The 25,736-nt window shown below is 42.6% G+C and overlaps 2 protein-coding genes across 5 annotated transcripts in view; one reads left to right on the top strand and one right to left on the bottom strand.

Moving 5' to 3' along the window:
* LOC147014465 (magnesium transporter NIPA2-like) overlaps nt 1-4,559 on the top strand; it is a 43,835-nt gene extending 39,276 nt beyond the window's left edge. For both annotated transcript variants that reach the window (XM_085852418.1, XM_085852419.1), the window contains one exon: nt 3,509-4,559. In XM_085852418.1, coding sequence (XP_085708544.1) covers nt 3,509-3,771 — 263 coding nt within the window. In that variant the 3' untranslated portion in view covers nt 3,772-4,559. The remainder of the gene's footprint in view (nt 1-3,508) is intronic.
* A 1,162-nt stretch (nt 4,560-5,721) lies between these two features.
* LOC147014464 (tyrosine-protein kinase Tec-like) overlaps nt 5,722-25,736 on the bottom strand; it is a 123,089-nt gene continuing 103,074 nt past the window's right edge. For 2 of the 3 annotated variants that reach the window (XM_085852414.1, XM_085852412.1), the window contains 2 exons: nt 12,252-12,409; nt 5,722-11,117 (listed from right to left, as the gene is read on the bottom strand). In XM_085852414.1, the coding sequence (XP_085708540.1) occupies nt 11,049-11,117; nt 12,252-12,409 (227 nt within the window). In that variant the 3' untranslated portion in view covers nt 5,722-11,048. The remainder of the gene's footprint in view (nt 11,118-12,251; nt 12,410-25,736) is intronic. The other variant, XM_085852413.1, reaches the window with a different exon arrangement.

Below are 25,736 nucleotides of genomic sequence, written 5' to 3'. Positions count from 1 at the left end.
CCCACAGATGCTACACTTTCACCTCTTGCTAACGTATTTAACAATTCAATTTTTTTTCGTACAATGCCATAACCTTTCTCTGCCTTTTGGCACAATTCATTTTGTTCATCATTTTACGTTCGAGTACCATTATTAACTGGTGTGCGTCTACTAGATCTTGTAGATCCAGTATTACAGAATCTCCATCTGTCATTTCCTGTTCGATGACGATTCATTATTAAATTTAGCTTTGTTCCGTATGCTGGTTTGGTTACTAGACTTAAAGAAACACCAAAAGTCTCATAATCGGAGGTAATCGTACATGCGGACGCAAAGAGTGACTCATCTTGGCTCAAAAACTGCAATTGGCCGAAATTAAATCCTGCGATAACTAAACTGGAACACAATAGGTTGCCCACAATGTTTGAACCCACAATATTTGAGGGTTTACTGCATACACTTTGGATTTGTGTGATGGGGAGCGGAGAGGAGTCGAGGGTTGGCATTTAATTTTTTTCTTTCCCATTACAGCAGATGCATCTGATCATGGTAATGAGAAACTAAACCCACCAGCTTGACATTAAAACAATTGTTTTGTGTTGTAATGGAAAACACATCATCCAATATTGTTTGTGTGCCCTCATGAGGCTGTAGGTTCACTAAATATCAAAAAAATTCGAAAAACTAGTGCTCCAAGTAAACCGTTGTGTGTTTGGTATAATCAGTTACAGGATTTTACAAACCTTTTGTCTTGAATGCACTCGTTTTTTTTTTGTTTTTTTTACATTTTGGACCTCATTATGCCTTGTGAAAACCCTTTGGTTTGTAATCGATTGAGTTCATTTGTTTTATTAACCTCCGCCATCGAAGATGGATGGAGGTTACTGTTTTCACCCCTTTCTGTTTGTTTGTTTGTTTGTTTGTATACAGTATTACGGAAAAACTCCTTGACGGATTTCGACGAAACTTGGTGGGGCGGTTAGGTATGGTCCAAGGATCATGCCATTAGATTTTGGACTTGGTCCCCCCCCCCAAAAAAAAATAGTTAGAAATTTTTTTTTTTGCATTTCTACATATTTTAAGTGATTTCCACCCCCCCCCCAAAAAAATAGAGAATTTTTTTTTGCATTTCTACATGTTTTAAGTGATTTCCAACCCCCCCCAAAAAAAATTGTTGGAGAAAAAATGTTTTTGCAACTTTTTTTTTTTCAACAATTTCGATTTTTTTTTTTGCATTTCTACATGTTTTAAGTGATTTCTAACCCCCCCCCCCAAATGGAGAAAAGAACTATAACTCTGTCAGCACTGTTGACATCATATTTAATGAATACGATACAAGGTTCACTTGAGTGACCCAGCAGTATTGGCGGCGGAGGTTTTGCACTCTACCGAGTGCTCCCCCTCTTGTTAACCTCCGCCATCGAAGATGGATGGAGGTTATTGTTTTCACCCATTTCTGTTTGTTTGTTTGTGAACAGTATTACGGAAAAACTCCTGGACGGATTTCGCCGAAACTTGGTGGGGGGGGGGGTTAGATATGGTCCAAGGATCATGCCATTAGATTTTGGACTTGGGCCAAAGTCCAATATGGCCGCTATAGCAGCCATTTTGAAAAAATATTTGAATTTTTGTGTTTGCATTTCTACATGTTTTCAGTGATTTCCAACCAAAAAATAAAAATAAAAAATGCTGGAGAAAAAAAAACCGGAAAATTTTGCAACTTCTTTTCAAAAAAATTGATTTTATTTGAATTTTTTTTGTATTTCTACACGTTTTAATTGATTTCCAACCCCCCCCCCCAAAAAAAAATTGTTAGAGAAAAAAAAACAAATTTTGCACCTTTTTTCAAAAAAATTTCGATATTATTTTTTTGGCATTTCTACAGGCGCGTCAATCTAGTTTAGTTTATTCAATCGTGGTTCGGTAGAGTCTGATCTGTTTTGACCCACAATGAATAGGATATCAGGTTCACTTAAGTGACCCAGCAGTATTGGCGGCGGAGGTTTTGCACTCTACTGAGTGCTCCCCCTCGAGTTGATCTTTGTTTTTGAAATTATACATAACATTCTTGATGCAAATATCTTTAATATTTTCTTCGTTGTTTGTATTTCTGATTTATTTGCCATTGTATATTGTTTTTATTTTTTAGTTTGTTAAAAAAAACAGGCAGTTGAGGCTCATGAAAGAGCTTGTAGTATGAGCACAATGAATGGATCAGGACAAAAGGAACAGTAGAAAGAAGGAGAAAAAAACACCAACAGCAGAGTTGAAGGCCAAGATAGAGGCAGTCTGGGACAAGCAATGGGCATGGGGAGGAATGGGTGGCAGGAGAGAATGAATGGGGTGAACATGATGGATACAGACATGAACTCTCAGGAGGGAAAAGTGGGAAAGTGGGGGGGGGGGTGAGTTAACGAGGACAGAAAAAGATCATGGTTTCGGCTGGGGGACAATCTGAGTTGGTGAACAGTTGTCTTGAAGACCTGGAGGGAAGAATGAGATTGAAGAGTAAGTGGAAGTTGGTTCCACAGGCAGGAAAAAAGAAGATTAATGAGTGGAGATGAGCGGTGTTCCTGGATTTAGGTAATTTCACCAGAACTTCATTGATTGTGGACTGTGTGCACCTTTGCAGAAACCTGTGAGGGACAAAGCAAGGAAAGAGCAGAAGGTGTAAGACCAGACAGAAGACTGAGAGCACCAATATGTCTACGATGGCGAAGTGATAGGCCCATAGACTCGATTTCATCATGGTAGATTCCAAGCTCAAGCTGAGCAAGATGAGGCAGGGGAGCCAGCCCAGAGGAGAAAGCAGTACTTTTTCAAGCTGTGGATGAAAGCCATGAAGGTGGATCGGAGTTTAGGTATGCCAAGGAAGGACTTTTCATGACGGAGGATGCCCAATCGGCGACTGGCCTTGGAGACCAGCTTGGAGATGTGGCTTTCCCAGGAAATATCATGGCAGATAGTGAGGCTCAAAAGTTTGAATGAAAGGACTTCTTCAAGAGGATTGTTGAGAAAGTAGATGTGGGGTTGGTGTGAGGGGGGCAGGGGGGGGGGGGTTCCAGCCAGTCCTTTTGGAGAGACATAGTTAGAGTGTGAGACCTGTCAGGATTAACGAGATAAGCGAGTGGATGTTAACGATCCCATGGTGTCCTTCATGAGGAGTTTTTGAGCTATTGCCAGCATCCTGAGCAAATTTACAAATTCCTGCTCTTACTTAGAGTGCACTGCATAAGCATCACAGCCTTTCCCTCTGCCAATGATGCTACCCCAGAGCCCTGTGCTGCATATGAAAGAATAAGTTTGTTTGCCAAACATGGGTTTATAAAAAGTCATTTATTCTCACTTGGCTGGTCATATAACAAGCATGGCTGAAACATAACAGTGCATTTTTTCACCACTGCTTGTTTTGAAGGCATAATCTTTTTCTTGTGGATTCTTTTAAAGTATTTATTTGTGCTAATCGAGTCCCAGTGGCAATCTTTGGCAAAAGTCATAATCGTACTCCCTTCCTGTTTTATTCTTGCAGAATGGTATCACATGAAAGCTGCAGACATTATTGGCACAGTCTGTGGCTTCTTCACAATTATTCTTGGTATCTTCTTGCTGCATGCTTTCAAGGACCTCCCTGCGCCGATGCCTAACCTTCCTTCGCTCCTCCATCGTGTCGACAGACTGCCGGAGAATGACAGTGCGTACACGGAGTCAGGCTCCAACAGAGATGAAATGCGAAAATCTCTCTTTGAGGAACATCAAGATGCTAACTTTTTGGAAGAAACGTTCTCGAACTAGCATTGCAGTGCAAATGCCAGCATGTAGTTACTGTATATATATATTTTTATTCATTCTGTAATACCTCAACCTGTAGGACAGTTAACAAAGGTGCATAGTCACAAATGGTTATTCCTGGGTAACGAAGCAAAGTTGCTGATCCTAAAGAGCTTGCACCAGGCAGAAAAGGTAGATCTCCTCCATCCTCTCGCCTCCATCCACTCCCCTGTCCAAAGGTCATGAATGAGTTGGCTGGTTTTATTTTTTATTGACCGTCCATTCGTGATATGGAAATTCTCAGACTATTTGGGCTTCTTGAAACATCCACTCAAATCTTTAATACTCTTGTCTTTAGCTGGATTTGAATCTCCAACCTGTGGAATGCAAGTTGAGTGTCCCCACCAGTAGATCACCACTATATCCATAGTATATGTGATCACTGCACGTCAGTCGAGTTTGAGAGGTAACATTCTTGGAAAATAAGGTAGCAAGTGTGGATTTTTAATGAGCTATCCCATGGAACTAACAGCTTGCACTTTCCTATAAACCTGAAGTTTGATGAACTTGTAGTGAAATATGCAAAGCTGAACTTCACTTGGTTCAGGTTATTAGTGACTTTGGATGTTGTGGCCTGTCGGCACTGTCAAGTCCAATGTTTTTTTATGGAATTGGGGAATGTTTCGAAATAATTTAATGAAGCGGTTGTAATATTTTTCTTATTTTCCTTTTTTTTGGAGACTACATGCATAATGATGACTATCGATGGTTATTGCTGTCAATAATTTTGCAATAAAAGCTCATCCATTGCATCGTGTGTATCTTTTATTTGGAACGTGTCATAAAGGGTTTATGTCTGGCATTGGCTTAATGGTTAGAGTGGTGGGCTTGGGATCCTTGGGTCCTGAGTTCAAATCCTGCTTGGCTGTTGAATTAATACCAGGCTGTTGAGTTAATTGACTCGGCCTGTCAACCTTCCAAGGTCGGCAACATGAGTACCAGCTTGCTGGTATCCTGCGTCGGAGTGGTGACCTATCCAGGATTGTGCACAATAGCCCAGGGGACTGCTTCGGCAGCACCAATGCTCTGCACAAAGTTTGCTCCAAATTGATGGGTGGATTAAGGGTTTGTGGTGTTTTAAAATCCACAGCAATGAACTCATTTGTTACCCTACACGCACAAAGTGAAAAGCAGGGTGAAGCAATTGGTTCAATCTGCTTGTCTGTTCACAAACATCAGTTTATGATTGAGGAACAACTTTTTTCAATTGAATGTTATATTTTGAACATAAATCAGAAAACGAACCTGCAATTTCGCAGCATTTTGGCTTTGAGCTCATCCCGATCCCGCATGCACAGAGTGGGAATTTTTAAGTGGTGAAGCCGCTTCAATATTTGGTCACGTCCTTCCATCCGTCCATCAAAAATGAAGAAGAATCTAATGTCTTTTGTTGTTCAGTTTTTCTTGTGTTTCGTTTTCAAACTGTACCACTTCATTCCGACAAAGGTGCGTTTTTATTATTATTTTATTTATTTAAATACTCTGCCTGTCTGGCAATAAAACAAAATTGAAAATCATTCTGAACAGGAAACATACTGTTTTTAAGGATGTCATAAAGGACACAAATACCAGACATGAAGAACTAATTTCCAAACAGGAAACTTAATGTTTACCTTGAGGGACCTAAAAATGCAAATATATCTCAAATAGACCTTACAAATAAAGTCCCTCCCAAGAGCACAAAGTCTGACACCTCACCCAGCGACCACCTGTATTCATAATCGATAGTCATGGAGAGAGGGATAGTTGTGGGTGGGGGCTGAAAGAAAAGGGTGGGGGAGGGGGGGAGTTGAGGTCTTTAGGTCACATTTTACATTATGTGGAATTTCCATGGGTCTCTGCGAGTTACTTATAATTAGGGTTCTTGCATATTTATGTGCATTCAAATAAAATTGATACAACAGTAGAGAGAGAGAGAGAGTCAAAATGTTTTATTTCCCTGAAATATTTCCAGAGCTAAAACCACAACCTTCATTCCAATCGTATCAGCAAACTGTTCCACCATTGGGTGGACAATTGGGAGAAGTTGGGTGGACAGATGTTTTGACATTTATATTGTTAAACCTGAAATGAAGAATGCTCTATTTTTGTACTGTTTGCTTAAACGAAGTGACTGAGTCAGTTGTGGACAGAAACCATCAATATGTAGATAAAGATGAGAACTGAAATGTAGTGATGTCATGCCTTTGTAGCAATAGATTAGCATACCATGTGTTATCTATGAAGATAAGAAATTTAATTTTAATCTACATCTCAAAATATAAAGCTATGTAGTTGGTTCTATATTCTAGTTATGACTACACCCAACCCTCATCCTATTTCTCTCGATACGAAAATGTTTTTTTTGGAGTTTTTCATTTGATTTTTCCATGATTATATAATATATCTCAATCTCTTCTCCTGCTATTTAACAAATGTTGCATTCATTTTAAATATCAGACTACCCGTTTATATTCATGAAATGTAACTTGAATCAACTCTATATCTATGTCACTGTGTGCATGTGCAGGCAAAAGTCATTTCAAAACCTTTTTTATTTTATTGAACATTATACATTTAAAAAAACAAAACATAAATACCGGTGGAGGTTAGAAACGTAACCCTACACTATTCCACATATATGCCCTGGCGTTGATTGCCCTTTTGCCAGAAGTATAAAAGCATATGATGAAAACGAGGCAATTGGCAGTGCTCAGAACTCTGAGATACCAGCACAGTGGCTTCAACATCCCCCATTCGGTCGCAGTAGTGGCCTGTCACCCTTCGTGTGTGGTATCTCATCCTCATGACCAGCCTGGATGGCATTCACCCATCACCGTACAAAGGTCATTGTCACAAAGCTTCCATCATATAAAGCGATGAATCTTTTGATAGGTGTTTTTTTTCCCAGCAGAACATGAAATGTCATCCCTCCACACGTGTCCATCTGCAAAAAGCTACTTGCAACACGCCTTAAATCATTCCTCAGATTTAACTGGCAGCAACACCTGCACACGACTCTAACCTAGCAAGCAAAGTTTGTAATACATGACTCAGCACTGATATTTGAAAAGCTTGTTACGGTTTTGCGTGCTAAGGTCATACAGGAAAGTTTTGAAATGATCCTTGTGTTTACATGTAAATATTGGTACAGTTGGGGTAGATGGAGGAATTTCAAAACAAAGTTAGGATTATATAGAGTTGCTTGGTCCGTGGCTGTGTAGGAAATATCTCAATGTAAATTTAGGGAATCTGTGAGCTTAAATGTTACTTGTCACCACACGGTGGGGGTGGGGGGATGGTGCTGTGTTAATAACATAAGACTGAAGACCAATTTTCCCCAGTTTGTAATTGCCCCCTGTGACCTTCTCCTACATTTTTGTATTTACAAGCCAGCCATGAAAGAATGATGTTTTTATAACAACAACAACCATAATAACAAGCCAAAGTGCCGAGCAGGCAGAAGCCCCGCCTTCCCGATTTCCGTGCCAACAAGCCATGCCCAGAGGTGGATGATGAATGGGCGTGACGTCAGAGAGTGTGGAACAAGGGTGAGGTTCGAAGAGCAGACAGTTATGAGAGGAACGTGGCTGGGACAGAGGATCTCGCTTTGCTGTCCTCTCGGCATGAGGATGAAAAGGCTGCGTGATTCTGTCATGCTGCGAATTGGCTCGCATGGTGGAGCAAGAAGCTGACCATTGACTCGTGGCTGGTCGTGAGAGACAGACCTCAAAGCCTCGTGTATATCACCGAAGGGAGCAGCGCCATTCTGCAGAGAATGGCTGTGTCGGCAAGCACGATCGACGAAGAGGCTGCATGGTGGTTCCTGAGCCCTGGTGTTGAATACCACCTCACAAATTACCTCACATACGTTTTCCAACCCCGACAGCAGCTCAGCGACATTTTTTTGGCGCGTCTTCCCACGCAGGATGAAACTCCTCAATCCCAAAGTTCAATAAAGACCATCTCTGAACAAAGTGCCAGAATAAAGGGAGGATTTTTTCTTTTGTTTTCCCCTTGTCTGCATCGAAGTCCGTGTGTAGAGGCGCTTCGACTTTAGACCTTAATTTACTTCATTTATTAGGGTACCCTGTGAGTACAGGGTACCCTATTGTTTTTCTTCTGTTTATTATTATTACGCATTATTATTATTTTTCTGCCGGCATTTTGCACCCTTTTTCACTTTAAAAATCATTTTCTCTGGGACACTAAGTCCGATCGACAGGAAATTTTCACCATAGTTTGTATCTTTTTTTGATAGCACAATCACGTTATAATTATGACGTCATTGGTCACGTGGTGCGGTTGCCATCTTGAAAAAAGCAATAAACTTTGGACATCTGTATCTCAGAAACCGTGCAATGGAAAATTTTTTCGTTTGATACATTTTACTAAGCTCACTATGGGGAACACGTGTGATTTTTCGTGACGTCATAGGTGAAGCGATATACCGGTGAAAATTCGTCAAGTAGAACACCGTATAGGAAAAATCTGAAATTTTTTGAGTGTCATCTACGCCAAAATTCATTGTCAAAAATGTTTTTTTTTGACATCATCGATGACATATTCGGCCGCCATCTGATTTTTTAGTGTTTTTTAAAAAAAAAAATCTTCTCCAGAAGGGCTGGACAGATTGAGGCGAGACTTTACAGGTACATTCCCCAAGAGGTCCTTTCTCAAGTTTGTTAATTTCTTGTTGACAGGTCACATGGTTTGGCGGCCATCTTGAAAAAACCTTAAAACGTCTTCTCCAGAAGCGCTGGTCCAATGAAGGCGAGATTTCAGAACTATATTCGTGACATGCATGCGATGCAAGTTTGTTAATTTCGAAGTGATAGGTCACATGGTTTGGCTGCCATGTTGGATTTAAGAAAAATATTAAATAATGTTTTCTCTGGAATTTCATAAGCCATCGAAGCGAAAATTTGCAAGTGCCTTCCTCCCTCAAGTCTGCATACATGGTAAAAATTTTTTTACCTCAGAAGTCACATGGTTTGTTGGCCATCTTGGACAGAAAAATAGACCTTATCCAATTTACACGAAACTTCACACACTTGTTCGGGTCGACGATGGAAAGCAGAATTTAAATTTATGATATCCTCGGTCACAAGGTTCGGCAGCCATCTTGGATTGAAAATGAATAAATTTTAAAAATCTTCTTCTCCTGAAGGGCAAGACAGATTAAGACAAAACTTCACACATATATTCCCCATGAGGTCCTTTCTCAAGTTTGTTAATTTATTCTTGATCGGTCACATGGTTTGGTGGCCATCTTGAAAAAACCCTAAAACCTTCAAACATCTTCTTCTCCAGAACTGCTGGTCCAATGAAGGCGAGATTTCACAACTGTATTCGGGACATGCATGCGATATAAGTTTGTTAATTTCGAATTGATAAGTCACATGGTTTGGCCGCCATGTTGGATTTAAGAAAAATATTAAATAATGTTTTCTCTGGAACTGCATAACCTAACGAATCGAAAATTTGCAATTATCATCTACCATCGTGTATGCACGCCTGGTAAAAATTATGACATCACACGTCACATGGTTTGGCGGCCATCTTGGATAGAAAAACGCACCTTTACCGATTCACACAAAACTTCAAACACCTGTTCCAATACCGAGTTGGAAGCAGAATTTAAATTTTTGATGTCATAGGTCACATGGTTCGTCAGCCATCTTGGATTGAAAAATAATAACTTTAAACGTCTTTTTCTCTGAAACGGCTGAAAAGATCCAGGCGAAACTCCACCACTATGACCGCATCTCCATGACGAACAAAAAGTTCTCACCCCCTTTTGAGATACGACACAACGTTTGGCAGCCATAGTGGATTGAAGGAATATTATTAATTAATGTTTACTCTGGAACTACTGTATCAATAAATGTGAATCATGAGCGTTGTGATGGAACAGTCCTGCGGAATGAAGGTTTGAAATTTCAACGGGATCGGGCCCAGGGTTTGGCAGCCATGTTGGTTTTAAGAAAAATATTAAATAATGTTTTCTCTGGAACTGCTTAACCGAGCGAAGCGAAAATTTGCACTTATCATCTCCGATCGTGTTTGCACATGAGGTGAAAATTATGACGTCACAAGTCACATGGTTTGGCCGCCATCTTGGATTGAAGGATAAATATTAATTAATGTTTACTCTGGAACCGCTGCTTCTATATATACGAAACTTCACATTTGTAACTTAGCCGACATGCGAAACAAAAGTTTAAAATTTCAACCTGATCGGTCACGCGGTTTGGCAGCCAGAATTATTTAATTATTTGAATCTGTTCGCCAGTAATAAGGAAATTGAACGCTTTGTGCTGCCCGGTTCGTAGCTCTTCAGTCCCATGCCATATCGAAGCAGGCCTCTGTTTGTATCACTCTTCAGTAATGTTTTTTCTGGAACCACTTTCCCAATGAATGCAAAACTTTGCGACTGTCATCTGCAGAAAGTCCCATGTTGTATCAAAGGCGGACGGACTGGGTACCCGGTCATCACTGCCAGCAGTTATAAAGTGGCAGTTCTAGTTATTATTATTACATTTTGAATTATTACCCTTGTAAATATTTATCTTTTCATTAAATCCCTGCGTTTATTTTAAGTTGCTGGTGTCCGTGTATCTGTGGTGGGTTAGAGTATAAACCCCTTCTGCCGTGCTTCCGTTGTTCCACCCGTGCCCCCCTGCCCCTCCTGCAAGCGCCATAATCTCTGAGGATCACGCGTCCGCCTCCAAGGAAAACCGGTCTGGTCGGTGTTAACTGCCCGTCCACCATAATTGGGCCAGGGGATTATCCTGAACCAGCCAGGACCGCGACAATATTATTCCCCACCTCCACTTTTGGCTTAATTCTTTCCCACTCAATACAAAAGTGTATATTCCAATAAAATGGCACGGAGAGCTATGTAGTGACAGTATTATCTTTCCATTCCCCATTTCATTTCATCCAGCTGTTGAAGCAAATGTAAGAGCAAAATCGATTACAGATGGCAAAGGGTCAATGGATAGAGAGTTCGGCAGAATGAAAATGCAGAAAGGAGTTGTAGTAGGTATAGAAAGTCAGAGGGAGAAACGTGCCAGACAGGTGGTGTTGGTGGAGAGCAAAACTGAAGGTCCACAGGGAAGATCAGAAGATGACAAATCCTGTGTTGGGGTGGGGGAGTACACTGACGGGTGATGTGACTCCAACGTATCTTTGGCATGCCCAGGCAAATGATGATCATGTCTTTTTGTTTTGTTTTTTAACAGTTTCATACGATCATTTCATTCCTTCTCCATAAAGCTGTTGATCGAGATCAGGAGTTCCTTGAACGACGGCCGTTCTTCAGGTGCCTGAAATGACAACGTCAAGGTTTTAGTGATTTAAGATGATCTTTCTTGGTGTGTTCTGCACGCAACTTATTTTAATCGAATAACTGGTCTTCTAAGGATTCAGGCACATCGTCAATTTTGCTTGCATTCTGGCGTTACACGAGCAAGTGCCTCAGTGCCGGTACAGCGGTGAATGAAGGATGGAAGAATGTTTATTTTGCAGAGGCGAAAAGACAAACACTTGGATCTTTTTTTTTTTTGAGAGAGAGGTACTATTACATGGAAGTTTAAAAGTTGTGCTTATTATTTGTCCTATGTCCATTCAAACGTTGATGTAAAACAGAGAAGTTTTACCAACATATTGCAATCCACAATTGAGAAGATAAATAATGTACTTTGATTTACATCCCAACAAATATTCACAATCAACAACAAAAGTCTTACCTGTCACATGACAAACATTCGTTTTAACGTCACATGACAAACGTTTCAGCCTTTAAATCCTTTATCAGCACATAACCAAGTATGAAAGAAAAAGAACAAAAAGCATTTTGCTCAAATGAACAAGTAACTAGTCTTGCATGAAGGCTCGTGTTAATCTGCATTCACGGACATATGAATGACATCTTGAACTGTCCCCAAATTGGTGGATTGGTTATGTGCTGACCGTTGAGTCCATTTTTAATTGATCTGAACACTACATCTACACTAATAAATTTGGCTGGTGGGATGGCCGAGATGTACACACTCACTTTTGAGCTGTCCCAACCTGGCTTTGAATCTCCACCCAGCTATAAACTGTCATCCTGGCAAATATTTCATCAATGTGTGTCCCATCCCTTGGATGGATGTGAATCTGGGTGTCCAGTCTGCCAGCATTAGTTGGTGGACGTTAAAGATCCCACTGTGTCCTTCGTGAAGATTGGGTGAGTTATCTCTGGCTCTATGAACAAATGACATTCCTACCATGACTGACTGCTATGAAGACAATAGCAACCACCCCCCCCCCCACCAATTCAGCATAACCCTTACCAATAAACTGCTTGGGAAGCACTGACGCTTAACAAAGAGTATGGTACGATGATGAACACCACATAAAGCAGAATGTAACTTCTTGTAACAAACATTCATGGGTGACTAGTTGTGTTCTCTGACCATTTGCCAGCAGCTTCGCATGATATTGTAGACCTCTGCTGAGGCTTTATCTGGCTGCGCAAGACGATGTCCTTTCTGAACGAGCTCCACCACATCGTTGTTGTTCCAGGATTCGTACGGCATCGCACCTCCAGAGAATATTTCCCAGAGTAACACACCTTGAGAAGGCAATTTGTGGGAGGTCAATGACTAGAAAGATACTACCTATGTGTACGAGATCATATTTGACCGACAATCAATTGTGACTTTGCCCTGCTGGTTACATCATTTATTTGATTGATAAATACGGATCAGTGAATTCATCGAATACATTTGTTTTAATGTATAAGTACAATTTTGTAAAAACTAAGTGAATGAAAATCAGTTTTCTGTCTTCCCCACAGGTCAAGTGCAAAGTCATCTTTGGTGAGGGTTAAGTGCCATCTCCACATCACAGGGCAGTCCATATGTCTAACCCCCTATCATCTTACTATAATTCACAGTCTGTCCGTCTGTCTGTCTGTTCCTAGGTACCGTAAAAACGGCTGAACCGATCGCAACCATTTTTTGGGTGTGTAATCCTAGTACCCCTTGGAGTAAAATAGGCATAGATACAATAACATGACCCCGTTGATGGCTCCCGTAGGGAGTGGGTGCTTCTCGTCTTACGATAATTCACCATCTGTCCATCTGTCTGTTCCCAGGTACAGCAAAAACGGCTGAACTGATCACGACCATTTTTTGGGTGTGTAATCCTGGGACCCCTTGGACTAAAATAGGCATACACAAAATAACATGACCCCCTTGACAGCCCCCGTAGGGAGTGGGTGCCTCTAGTGGTATATAATGTTATTTTGTGATCTTGCCTGGCCAGATACATTCTCTTCTTGGGAAGAAAGTCTTCAAAATCAAAAGATATTTGCAGGGGTTCACATAGCTGGTACGCAGGTACTCATGCACGGTTTAAAAAAAAAAAAAGAAAAGAAAAAAAAAGAGTACTTCAAAGATGTGCCGGAAGCTCAAAAGCGTACGAGTGCAACAGAGGGTTTTGATGGGTTTTCTCAGCGAATGTTGGTGAGACAAGTCTGGAGACGGCAATGGTTCACGAGCTGTATTTGACGATGAAGATTGTTTCAGAAGTCAAGGATGAGACAATGTGATAATTTTTGATCAAGTTATAAAAATGATCAACATGATGTGGTACGAGTGACAGGTTATTAGCTGCAAAATGTCGAAAACCCAGTTTCGTTCAACAACTTTCAAAATTTGACCTTTGCATAACCTTTAAAGGTCACAAAACAATGTTGTGAACATTAAAATAAGAAAACAGGATACGTGCTATAGCTTATTGGAGTTAGTTCATCGAAGAAGGTCGAAAACCCGGTTCGATTCACACAACTTGGAAAATTTGACCTTTGTGAACTTTAAAGGTCAAAGGTCAAGGATTATGACCTTTGGTGTAAAACTTCCTCCGGAACATTCCAGGAACAATATAACGTCATATAGGCTATATGGCATTTCACACTCCTTGGATTATCCATACTTTGATGAAATCAGCGTAAAAAACAAACTTGAAGGGGGCGCCACAGGCCAGGTGTTCGAGATAGAGAAAAATGGTTTCAAGACTTTAGGTGGGGAATGACCTCAAGATTATGCATAAAAAATATTGTCATCCTAGCTCTCAAAGTTTGGGCGGTCGTATGATTTTTATGTCAAAATTCGCAATTTTCTAAGTTCGTGATCTTGTGACCTTGACCTTGGGACGAAAATGAAACATCGAGCTCCATGGGGTTGTGCAGGTGCCATTGGGTTAACCAAATACCGAAAACCTCTGCCAGATTCGACAAACCCCCTCGGAGAAGATGTAAATTGAAATCGGCTACCCCCTAAAAACACGTTTTTTGGGTGTGGCTCCGCCCATAATGGGCGCACCACGTCCATTTTCAGGAAAACACAACTCGATCATGATATAAACCTCCCACCAAAATTTTCATCAGGATCGGATCAAAACCCATGGAGCTATGCTTGGGACAGACAGACAGACAGACACACACACAACATCACCCGTAATTTCCACTGGTACTTCGATGCTCGGGACAGACACAGACAGACAGACATACAGACAGACGAAAATGAAAAAATCGAGCTCCGTGGGGCTATGCAGGTGCCATTGGGCTAACCAAATACCGAAACCCCTGCCAGATTCAACAAACCCCAAGGAGAAGATGCAAATTGAAATCGGCTACCCATTAAAAACACACGTTTATTGGGTGTGGCTCCACCCATAATGGGCGCACCACGCCCATTTTCAGGAAAACACAACTAGATCATGATATAAACCTCCCACCAAAATTTCATCAGGATCGGATCAAAACCCACGGAGCTATGCTCGGGACAGACAGACAGACAGACAGACAGACACACAACAATAACGAATATAATGGTCACTTATTTTTTTCGTGAAAATATTTTTTCACTTTTTTTGTGAACCAATAATATTTGTTTAAAAAAAATCTAAGGAGAACATGTGAGTAAAGAGGAAGATGAGGAGTTTTATCTCGGCTAATGTCGGAAAGATTGTTCCGTGAAAATTCTGATAATTGATACACTGCGATTTCAAAATTAAGTTCATAAATGATAACATTATAATTTATTGGTTGTATTGTAGATTTATAACTTATAAGAAAAAGAAGAGATCTAAGGAGAACACACGGGCAAGTAGGAAAAGGATAAGGTTGAGGAGCGTCTGAAATGAAAAAAAGAGAGCGGCTTGCGAGTGTCTCGTCTTGAGTGGATGTTCTGAGAAAGCGCTTACAGAGGAGCGAGACGCATTCTAAACTGAGAGGTGTTGTAAAAGTCAGAGTGGCGCTTAGAAAAGTAGTAGGTAGCCAATTTCAGATGAGCACGCTCGAAGCTGACATGTTCATTTTTCGTGAGTACCCAAAGCATTTCCACTGGTACTCATTGAAGAACCAAATTTAAAAAAAATTGTGTGAACCCCTGGTTATATCATCTGTAATTGTCTTTTTACCCTGCGTATGAAGCAAAAAGCACTTTTGGGCCATCATAAAGGACACAAAGGACAATGAAGAACTAATGTAATGTGTTAAACAAGGTGGTGTAAAAGACGGTGCATCAACGGCGGTAAACTTCCGGAAAAAGTTTCTTCTTCTGCAGCCTTTAAATCCTTGATTTTATTAAATTGAATTATATCCTTAATCACTGTCAACCTGATAAAGGCAGCATGATGATAAAATTTCCTGGCACCGACACATGCCGAGGCTCGGGGTCTATTGTGCCTGATGAAGCCAGAGTCGATGTAGTTTTTTTATTTTTGGTTGGAAGTGCTTTCTTCTTCTTAAAACACACACACACACACACACACACACACACACACACACACACACACACACACACACACACACACACACACACACACACACACACACACACACACGTTTGAAAAAGATTGATACAACTTTGACTTCCTTTCATTTCTTTGTTTTTTGACCAATACCGTTTTCCTTTTTGGGGTTTGCTAGCGTTGTCGTGTTATTTACTCCCTGAGATTTATAGCTCCATAGCTCAACTATGCCATTGAAGGTGAAGCAGAAGACAAAAGTGGTGGCTCTGTGGTATGAGATTGAATCATATGTAGACACCCGCCAGAGGTTCTGCCGGGAATACGACCTTAGAACACGTGATGGACCCACAAATTGTACCATTCACCATATTGTGAAAACATTTTCAGCACAAGGGTCCAGTGCACAACCAGAACAAGGGCAACAGTAACAAAAGCAGGATGGTGATGATCAACGATGAGTGCTACTGTGCTGTGCTCCAGAAGTTCCATAATGATGTCGCCCAAAAGGTCACCCCAAAACAGCTCAGCATGACCTGGTTTATGCAGGATGGTGCACCCCCGCATACAGCCGGTGACACCATAACTTTCCTGGGACAGCTCTTGAGAAACCGCCTCGTTGCCCTGGGTACCGCCCATAGCTTAAACTTGAACCCTCTGGCCTATTGGTTCTAGGGGGCTGCCAAGGGCTCTGACTACACCAACCGCCCTGCCACACTGGATGATCTGAAGCAGGAAGTGTCAGACTACCTCCAGGCAGTGCCACATGAAACCTACAGGAAAGTTGGACAGAACTTTGGAATCAGGATCAATGCCTGTCTGAACCGTGGAGGAGCACACATCGAGAACGTCAATTACAAGGATTTTGCGTAAATGCCAATTTCAGACCTTGGGCTCTCAGAAACTCAAGCAATGACTTACTGCAATAACAATCAGTGAAAGAAAATACCGTCACCTGCTTTCAATAATGTTTGCTTCGCGTTCCTGTGGTTTCTGTTTCTTTGTAAAGAAACATTTAAAGTTGCATCACTCTTTTTGAAAGTGTGTGTGTGTGTGTGTGTGTGTGTGTGTGTGTGTGTGTGTGTGTGTGTGTGTGTGTGTGTGTGTGTGTGTGTGTGTGTGTGTGTGTGTGTGTGTGTGTGTGTGTGTGTGTGTGTGTATATATATATATATCTTCTTTCGGCTGCTCCCGTTAGGGGTCGCCACGGCGGATCATCCGTATGATCCGCATAGTGATTTGGCACATGTTTTACGCCGGATGCCCTTCCTGACGCAACCCTGGTCGCCTCTTACGACATAGGGATATGGTACACCTATTTTAACCAGGGTGTATATATATATATATATATATATATATATATATATATATATATATATATATATATATATATATATATATATATATATATATATATATATATATATATATATATATATATATATATGTGGTGGGGTATGCCTGCACATTGTAAGCAATAACGGACTGTGCTTCGTACATCGGTACATAATACAAAGCAGCAGCTGCAGCATGACCTCCCATTATCACTATTGTCCCTATTGTCTCAGGTTGCTCACCTGCAGTGAGCACAAGAAGGCTGCACATATTTTCTGATATTTTCATTGATGATTACTTTCCGGCGGTTCTGTGATTCCCACCCCCCCCCCCCCCCCGATGTATAGGCTCTGATGTCCCTTGGCACGCAAAATTCCAGCTTTCTACATCACCCTTAAGGTACCGAATATTAATGTCAGTCAGTCAGTCAGTGAGTGGCCACATCTACCCGAAGTCCGGACCAGGCTTGCGGGCCAAGTGGGGGGTCCGGAGCCAGTCGGAATGCCGTACTCGGGCGATGACGTTGGATTCGGCATGGCCCCTCCCCCGAGCTCTATAAAACACGGAGAAATCCTCCGTGTCGGGAGAGAATTGAGAAGTGTTTGTGTTCGGTGTGGGTGTTCTTCACGCGGAGTGTTCCTGCTACTTGACTGCGCCCACGTCTCGCCTCGACGAACCGCCTCCTGCCTGGTCCCGCCTACTGCTCCACCCTCACCATCTGGACTCCGCCCTTCTCCACTCAAGAACACGATCTCCACACGTGCGGCTGTGGCCATAACAACGCGACTATTGTTGGGTACCGCACCACAGAGCATTGCTACCCCAAAACGCCCAGGTACCGAAAGGTATAACCTCAGCCCCCTCCCTCCCTGGCTGCAAAAGTCCCTTTTCATTGGGGTTTCTTTTTGTGTGTGTGTGTGTGTGTGTGTGTGTGTGTGTGTGTGTGTGTGTGTGTGTGTGTGTGTGTGTGTGTGTGTGTGTGTGTGTGTGTGTCTGAGTGTGTTGGCACCTGTCTGTTAAGTAAGCCTGTAGAAGATCTTTTCTTGTTGTTACTGTTAATAATCTCGTGTCAAGTCTGCTTAAGGCCCGGTCACACCTTGACGTTTTAGCCAACGTATGCCGATTTTTGATTTTTTTTTTTTTAAAACGTTGAATACGTTATGGGTAAGTTTTGATAACATTGAGAGCACGCTGAAAAACACTGCCATACGTCGTTGTACGTTGGCTTTAAACGTTGTACTTTTTGGTTGTCCTCAAATTTTTTCATGCTTGAAATTTCACGACGTATGCCGGCGTATGACTCACACGTTCCGCTACGCTGGCCACAAGTTGTATGCACGGTCTGCGATCGTTGACAGACGTCAACACATGCTACTTGTAAGTTAATCATAAGTTGAGATGCGCCGAGGTAATGTTTAGCTTACCCGAAACTTATTTCTAACCTATGATTAACGTGTTGTTGGCACGTTACGCGATCGTTGCCACACATCGACAGACGTTACTTTTAAGTTACTCATAGGCTGAAAGACGTCGGTATAATGGATCGTCCTTGCGTCAGCGTCCACGGCCACGGCCAGGACACTTATTTGCAGCATTCTTCAAACTTTTCTTCGGCATGACGAGGATGTTCACACTTCGATGTCTGGCTTGGCTATGATTCCAATTGTCCATCGGCAGCGTCTATTTAAAATAGTCGAGTTTGAGCGTTTTAACACGTTCAATAGAAACGATTAAAATTTCCAAACCCCAGCGTCAAAAAACAAAGGTGAGTGACAGCAATTTAAATCGTTCATTGTAAACAATGAAAATAGCTGAGTGGTACCGTTTAAAAGTCGTTGAGTGTAAAAAAAATCCAATTGTTGAGCGCAAGCGTCGACTTTCAATAGTGGAGATGCAGCCATTTAAATCGTTGAGTGGCAGCCTATGAATAGCAAACCCTACGTCACCGGCAAAGATAAACTGCCGCATGATATGGATAAGTTAGGCTATCGTTGGGCATAGTTTGTGAACGCCGGCTTCACGATAATTATTCGTTGGTATATCGTATCTATAAGTAATCAAAGCACTCTATGCACATTATTAGTTCATTGTGCATTTGTCCAACCCGTTATGAATAGACCTAAATCGTAAAAACAAGCTATAGCTCATTGTTGAAAAAGCCCCATAAAAAATTAGCCGCGAAGAACTTCGAACAATGGTGAAAAGATGTCTCCTACCCGTGGACACGCGGACGCAAGGACGATCCATCATAACCCACACCCTCCCCCTCACACTCACCTACTACTGCCAAAATGAACAAACTACTACTAATACTAATACTGATACTGATACTGTTACTGCTGACATGGACATCGACTCAAAAAAGGACTCAAACACTGTTGGGTTCCCCTTTTATGAGCAGAATTTTTATATACCAATTCCCAAAACCGCTGGGAACACGTCTTTATATGGCAGTTGTAAGCTAGAAACACGTTAATTTTTTTTTTTGTCGACCGGAAGACGTCATTGGAATACGTCTACATACGTCGATGTGTGTTGGGACTACGTAAAGAATTGGTTCAAAGCACGTCAAACATAAGTTAGAAATAAGTTTCGCGTAAAAAAGACATTACCGCGACGTTTTTCGACTTATGAATAGGTTATAAGTAGCCTTTGTGGACGTGTGTAAGCGTCCACATATCGTGTGTAAAACTTATCCCCATCGCATGTGGAACGTGTGTCATACGCCGAGTACGTCGTAAAATTTTGAACATGTTTAAAATTTCTTGACGTACTCTACTTACTACGACGTATGATAGCGTACTTAGCGTTCTACTCTCGTATACCAAACTTACTCGTACCGTATTTGACGTGCCCCAACGTTTTAAACACATTTTTCTTAGGTCGGCATACGCTGGCAAGATCGCCAAGGTGTGACCACGATGTTGACACTTCCATTTCTACGGCAGTTATGATTCGAATCGTTGTGCGTCAGCCTTTTAATAGGCTACGTCACGACATCGTCGGCGATGCGTGCAACGCGCTATGCCTAAGTTAGACTATCGTTGGGCATAGGTTGTGTAGGCCGACAACAGGTTCAGCATTCGTTGGTAGAAGTTATCTATAACACAACGAAACGTTCTGTGTCCGTTACCAATGCGTTATACATAAGACCAAGTCGCTATGAATACGTCCGAATATTTAAAAAAACATCAAAAGTTCAACGTAAGCCAGCGTTTTACATACATTTTCATACGTTGCCATCGCTGGCTAAAACGTCAAGGTGTGACCGGGCTTTAGCAAGTTGCTTGTATTATTGCTGCACCCCACACCTCTCTCCTCTTTCCCTGCATTACATACCCAATAAATCTTTGTCGTGCCACATACTTTTCCTCGCTTGCTAGTTAATAAATCATTGTTATTTGGAATGTTCCCAGCTCGCCTTTGTCTTTTTTCTCTCATTGGTCCAGCATGGTTCGAATCTATGTTTACCTGGGTCTTTATTCCCACCGATCCGTTCCTTTTAGCCGGTACGCCCTTGGCAGTGTCGCTCGGCTGCATCCGATCCGGAAAGGTGATCCGATCTGGTAGAGTGATCCGGTTCGGACAAGGCATACTGAGGGCATGGTTCCCAGTAGTTAAACCACGTGATTAATTAGGTAACCCTATTCCATAGACGGGAGGACCCGAGGTCACGCGCTTGAGTTATTGGCGTCCACGGTCGGTTAAGCGACCCACCGCGTCACAGAATTATCCGTGAGCGATGGCCTACAATTCCGGGGAGTCTGGTGGGAATTGACGTAGCTCCCCCCACCTCGTGGTCTTCTCACCCGACCCCGCAACAATATATATATATAGTCATGGGGGTGGTCAGCCCAGGTTAACCCCAGCCAACCTACAACCAGCATGAGGATTACTCCCAGGCATGCATGGACGCAGGCAACCGCACTCCACCATCCATATTAGACAAAAGCCAGACAAATAGCCACAATGGTTGATGTGAACACCATCACCTGACCTTGGGCTGTGACACTCATCTGCTGGGCTGTCTGCGATGAGAGTTGAAGTGAGTGAAGTTGTGCTTTGGCCTCATGCAGCTCTTGCTCCAGCTTTTCTGCTCGAATTCCCTGTTCCTTTTCTTTCTGTTTGCATTTTTTCATCACTTCCCGGGCTTCGATCTTGAATGACTGCAGTTCAGTACTCAACGCTCTGATCTCCTGGCGTAAGCTTTCTATCAGCAGATCTTTTTTATCGGGTCCCTCTGTAATGCTGAGTTCTGGAATCAGCAAAGGCTGTGGTTCTGTTTCCAGTTCAAGTTCTGACTCCTCCTCTCCTGAAATCACCACTACTGGACTCACATGCTCAACCAGTGCAAATGCCGTCGTGTGCGGTACCTGCTCTCCATCACACCACAGTCATACCTCCATGGGATGGGAGATTTGGAGACTCAGATCTGGTATGACCTGGGTGAGAGGTGTCAGACGACAGCGTCCGGCCTGTGTCATGGAAATAACACATGTAAGATCCAAAGATGCAGAAGCTGCTTCAAAACGGCTAAGCTCACTGTCCATACATGTAAACAGCTCCACTATCAGCCGAAAGATGGCACCAATGCCGCTCTCTCTCCTGCAGCGCAAAGCTCCCCATCTGTCACAGCTAAAGGCCCAGTCACACCTTGACGTTTTAGCCAACGTATGCCGATTTTTGAAAATTTTTTCTAAAACGCTGGCACACGTTGAATACGTTATGGGTAAGTTTTGATAACATTGAGAGCACGCTGAAAAACACTGCCATACGTCGTTGTACGCTGGCTTTAAACGTTGTACTTTTCGGTTGTCCTCAAATTTTTGCATGCTTGAAATTTCACGACGTATGCCGGCGTATGACTCGCACGTTCCGCTACACTGGCCACAAGTTGTATGCACGGTCTGCGATAGTTGACAGACGTCAACACATGCTACTTGTAAGTTAATCATAAGTTGAGACACGCCGAGCTAATGTTTAGTGTACCCGAAACTTATTTTTAACCTATGATTAACGTGTGGCAACAATCGCTTACATGCCAACAACACATCGACAGACGTTACTTTTAAGTTACTCATAGGCTGAAAGATGTTGGTATAATGGATCGTCCTTGCGTCAGCGTCCACGGCCACGGCCAGGACACTTATTTGCAGCATTCTTCAAACTTTTCTTCGGCATGACGAGGATGTTCACACTTCGATGTCTAGCTTGGCTATGATTCCAATTGTCCATCGGCAGCGTCTATTTAAAATAGTCGAGTTTGAGCGTTTTAACACGTTCAGAAGAAACGCTTCACATTTCCAAACCCCAGCGTCAAAAAACAAAGGCGAGTGACAGCAATTTAAATCGTTCATTGTAAGCAATGAAACTAGCTGAGTGGTACCGTTTAAAAGTCATTGAGTGTAAAAAAATCCAATTGTTGAGTGCAAGCGTCTACTTTCAATAGTGGAGATGCAGCCATTTAAATCGTTGAGTGGCAGCCTATGAATAGCAAACCCTACGTCACCGGCAAAGATAAACTGCCGCACGATATGGATAAGTTAGGCTATCGTTGGGCATACTTTGTGAACGCTGGCTTCACGATAATTATTCGTTGGTATATCGTATCTATAAGTTATCGAAGCGCTCTATGCACATTATTAGTTCATTGTGCATTTGTCCAACCCGTTATGAATAGACCTAAATCGTAAAAACAAGCCATAGCTCATTGTTGAAAAAGCCCCATAAAAAATTAGCCGCGAAGAACTTCGAACAATGGTGAAAAGATGTCTCCTACCCGTGGACACGCGGATGCAAGGACGATCCATCATAACCCACACCCTCCCCCTCACACTCACCTACTACTGCCAACATGAACAAACTACTACTAATACTGATACTGATGCTGAAACTGTTACTGATACTGTTACTGCTGACATGGACATCGACTCAAAAAGGACTCAAACACTGTTGGGTTCCCCTTTTATGAACACCATTTTTATATACCAATTCCCAAAACCGCTGGGAACACGTCTTTATATGGCAGTTGTAAGCTAGAAACACGTTAATTTATTTTTTTTGTCGACCGGAAGACGTCATTGGAATACGTCCACATACGTCGATGTGTGTTGGGACTACGTAAGGAATTGGTTCAAAGCACGTCAAACACAAGTTAGAAATAAGTTTCGCGTAAAAAAGACATTACCGCGACATGTTTCGACTTATGAGTAGCTTATAAGTAGCCTTTGTGGACGTGTGTAAGCGTCCGCATATCGTGTGTAAAACTTATCCCCATCGCATGCGGAACGTGTGTCATACGCCGAGTACGTCGTAAAATTTTGAACATGTTTAAAATTTCTTGACGTACTCTACTTACTATGACGTATGATAGCGTACTTTAGCGTTGTACTCACGTATACCAAACTTACTCATACCGTATTTGACGTGCCCCAACGTTTTAGACACATTTTTCTTAGGTCGGCATACGCTGGCAAGATCGCCAAGGTGTGACCGCGATGTTGACACTTCCATTTCTACGGCAGTTATGATTCGAATCGTTGTGCATCAGCCTTTTAATTGGCTACGTCACGACATCGTCGGCGATGCGTGCAATGCGCTATGCCTAAGTTAGACTATCGTTGGGCATAGGTTGTTTAGGCCGACAACAGGTTCAGCATTCGTTGGTATAAGTTATCTATAACACAACGAAACGTTCTGTGTCCGTTAGGAATACGTTATACATAAGACCAAGTCGCTATGAATACGTCCGAATCTTTAAAAAAAAACATCAAAAGTTCAACGTAAGCCAGCGTTTTACATACATTTTAATACGTTGCCATCGCTGGCTAAAACGTCAAGGTGTGACTGGGCCTTAAGTCAGATGGAAAAACCGGCCACCGAATGTGGCAGTAAACTTTCTTTGTATTCAATATGATGTAGATAGCCACAAGCCAATTGCAATGGTCATGACGGTGGTTCCACAAGTGACCAAACTCCCCCAGCCGAGCAACTGGAAGTGAGGAATCCTGCGGAACATTGCAGTGCACATCACGCAAAAGCTTCTGGAGCAAATTGCAGAACTTCCAGCTGAGAATAGAGTTGCTGGAAAAGGAGAAAGTGCCTGCTACATTCCAGATGGAGTTGGCACCTTGTTATAGGTGACTGCCCAAGACACAAATGCAGACCCATTTCCCTTCAAAGCTTGCACTTGACTCATTCTGGCCTAATTCAAGATAAGCCTCCAGCTTAACCAACTGTACTCTACCGTTGCTGCAACTCTCCTCCACAACATGTCCTGCAAGTGGTTCAAACATTGGCTCCACCAAATATGCTCGACCCTGTTCAGCAACATTCCCAATGTCAAAATGCTGCAAGTCCAAGCCAACTTCATACATTTCAGTCAGCCCATGCATGGTCTCAACAGGACCATTAACATCACCATTGAGGCAAACAGAAACCCTTGGTTCTCTCTCCTCTCCCATTATGGCTTTGTCCCAAGTATTCAGCTGCTCCTGTAACATTCCATCCATCGTTTCCCCAGTCAATTAGCTAACACGAGCTCTTGTTCTGTTGCACGAGTTTCCAACTTTTGCTCCAAACTGCCATCCTGGCACTGACAAATTCCCAATTCCTCTACCTGCTGTTGCATTATGGAATCCACCCAGATGGTATAGCCCTTCAGGTTGAATCCTCCCAGTTCATTCCTTTGTTCATCAATTTCGTCTTCCAATCGTTCATTCATTTCCCCGACTCCATCAATTTGTGCCCCCAGTTCCTGTGTCATTTCCTTCTTAATTTCGTTCACTTGTTCACTCATTCCCTTCATGTCATTCTGCATTCCAATCCGCCATCATTGGATGTGGAATCGCTTTGTCCTCCGTGAAAGGAATTTGGTGTCCCTGCCCAGGACGGGGGGGAAATTTTTACCCAATGTGTATCAAACAGCTCCAGCATCGGCTCACTTCCTACATCCTTACTACGTATCATGAACATCGCCATCTTGTGCCCATCCACCATTTTGTGCCTGTCCGCCATTTTGAGCACGTGTTTAATCTCATCAGAATTTTTTTTTCTCTCCCTTAAGTTTTCATGCGTTCTTTTCTCCCGACACCAATTAACTATTCGATTTGTACCTCGATTAAAACTCCTAATTCTTCATTTTCTGTTTTTAAACTTTTGCTCGCTCTGGGAGCAAATGTCATGGTCCCGATGGATTCTAAAACCCTACACTCCTGGTCAGCAAGTGTTGATCAGGGTTCGAATCCCACTACCTGACAGCAAGTGTCGCGGTGGTGCTGAAGTTTGAATCCCGCTACTGAACACCAAATGTCGCGGGGGTGGTCGGCCCACGTTAACGCCTCGACCCAAATTGTGGTTACAGGTGGTTAATACCGACCAACCTCCCAGGACTGCCGAGCAGTTCCTTATTACTAGGAGGCGGACACAGTGATCGACAGAGATTTCAACAGGTGCTCGAAGGGCATGGCGGATGGCAGAGGAGTACTCGGAATGGAACGGTTACGGAAGCCTACCACAATCCACCCATACGATGCACCGGCCTCTTTGGCTCTTAGATCACTCCCCTCTCCTTCTGCCCTCTATATCCTCCACCTCCGGGGTGTGGTCTGCTCGCCCCCAAACCCGGGAAGGTGGGGCTTCTCCTGTTTGTTGTCGTTTCAGGGAGGCGTTTCCCAGCTTTACGGCCTGGCTCGAAATATATAAAACAGGGGAAATCACAGAGGGCAATCACGTACTGGGGGACTCATTCTTTACTCCCTCGGCTAATCAACACCGCACCACCCCTCGTGTGATGACACGTAACACTTAAGCT

This window comes from Eptatretus burgeri, chromosome 13 (assembly GCF_056783735.1).
Source record: "Eptatretus burgeri isolate ZD-2024b chromosome 13, Ebu_testis_v1, whole genome shotgun sequence".
Lineage (NCBI taxonomy): Eukaryota > Metazoa > Chordata > Myxini > Myxiniformes > Myxinidae > Eptatretus > Eptatretus burgeri.
This window is presented reverse-complemented; position numbering and strand designations above follow the sequence as displayed.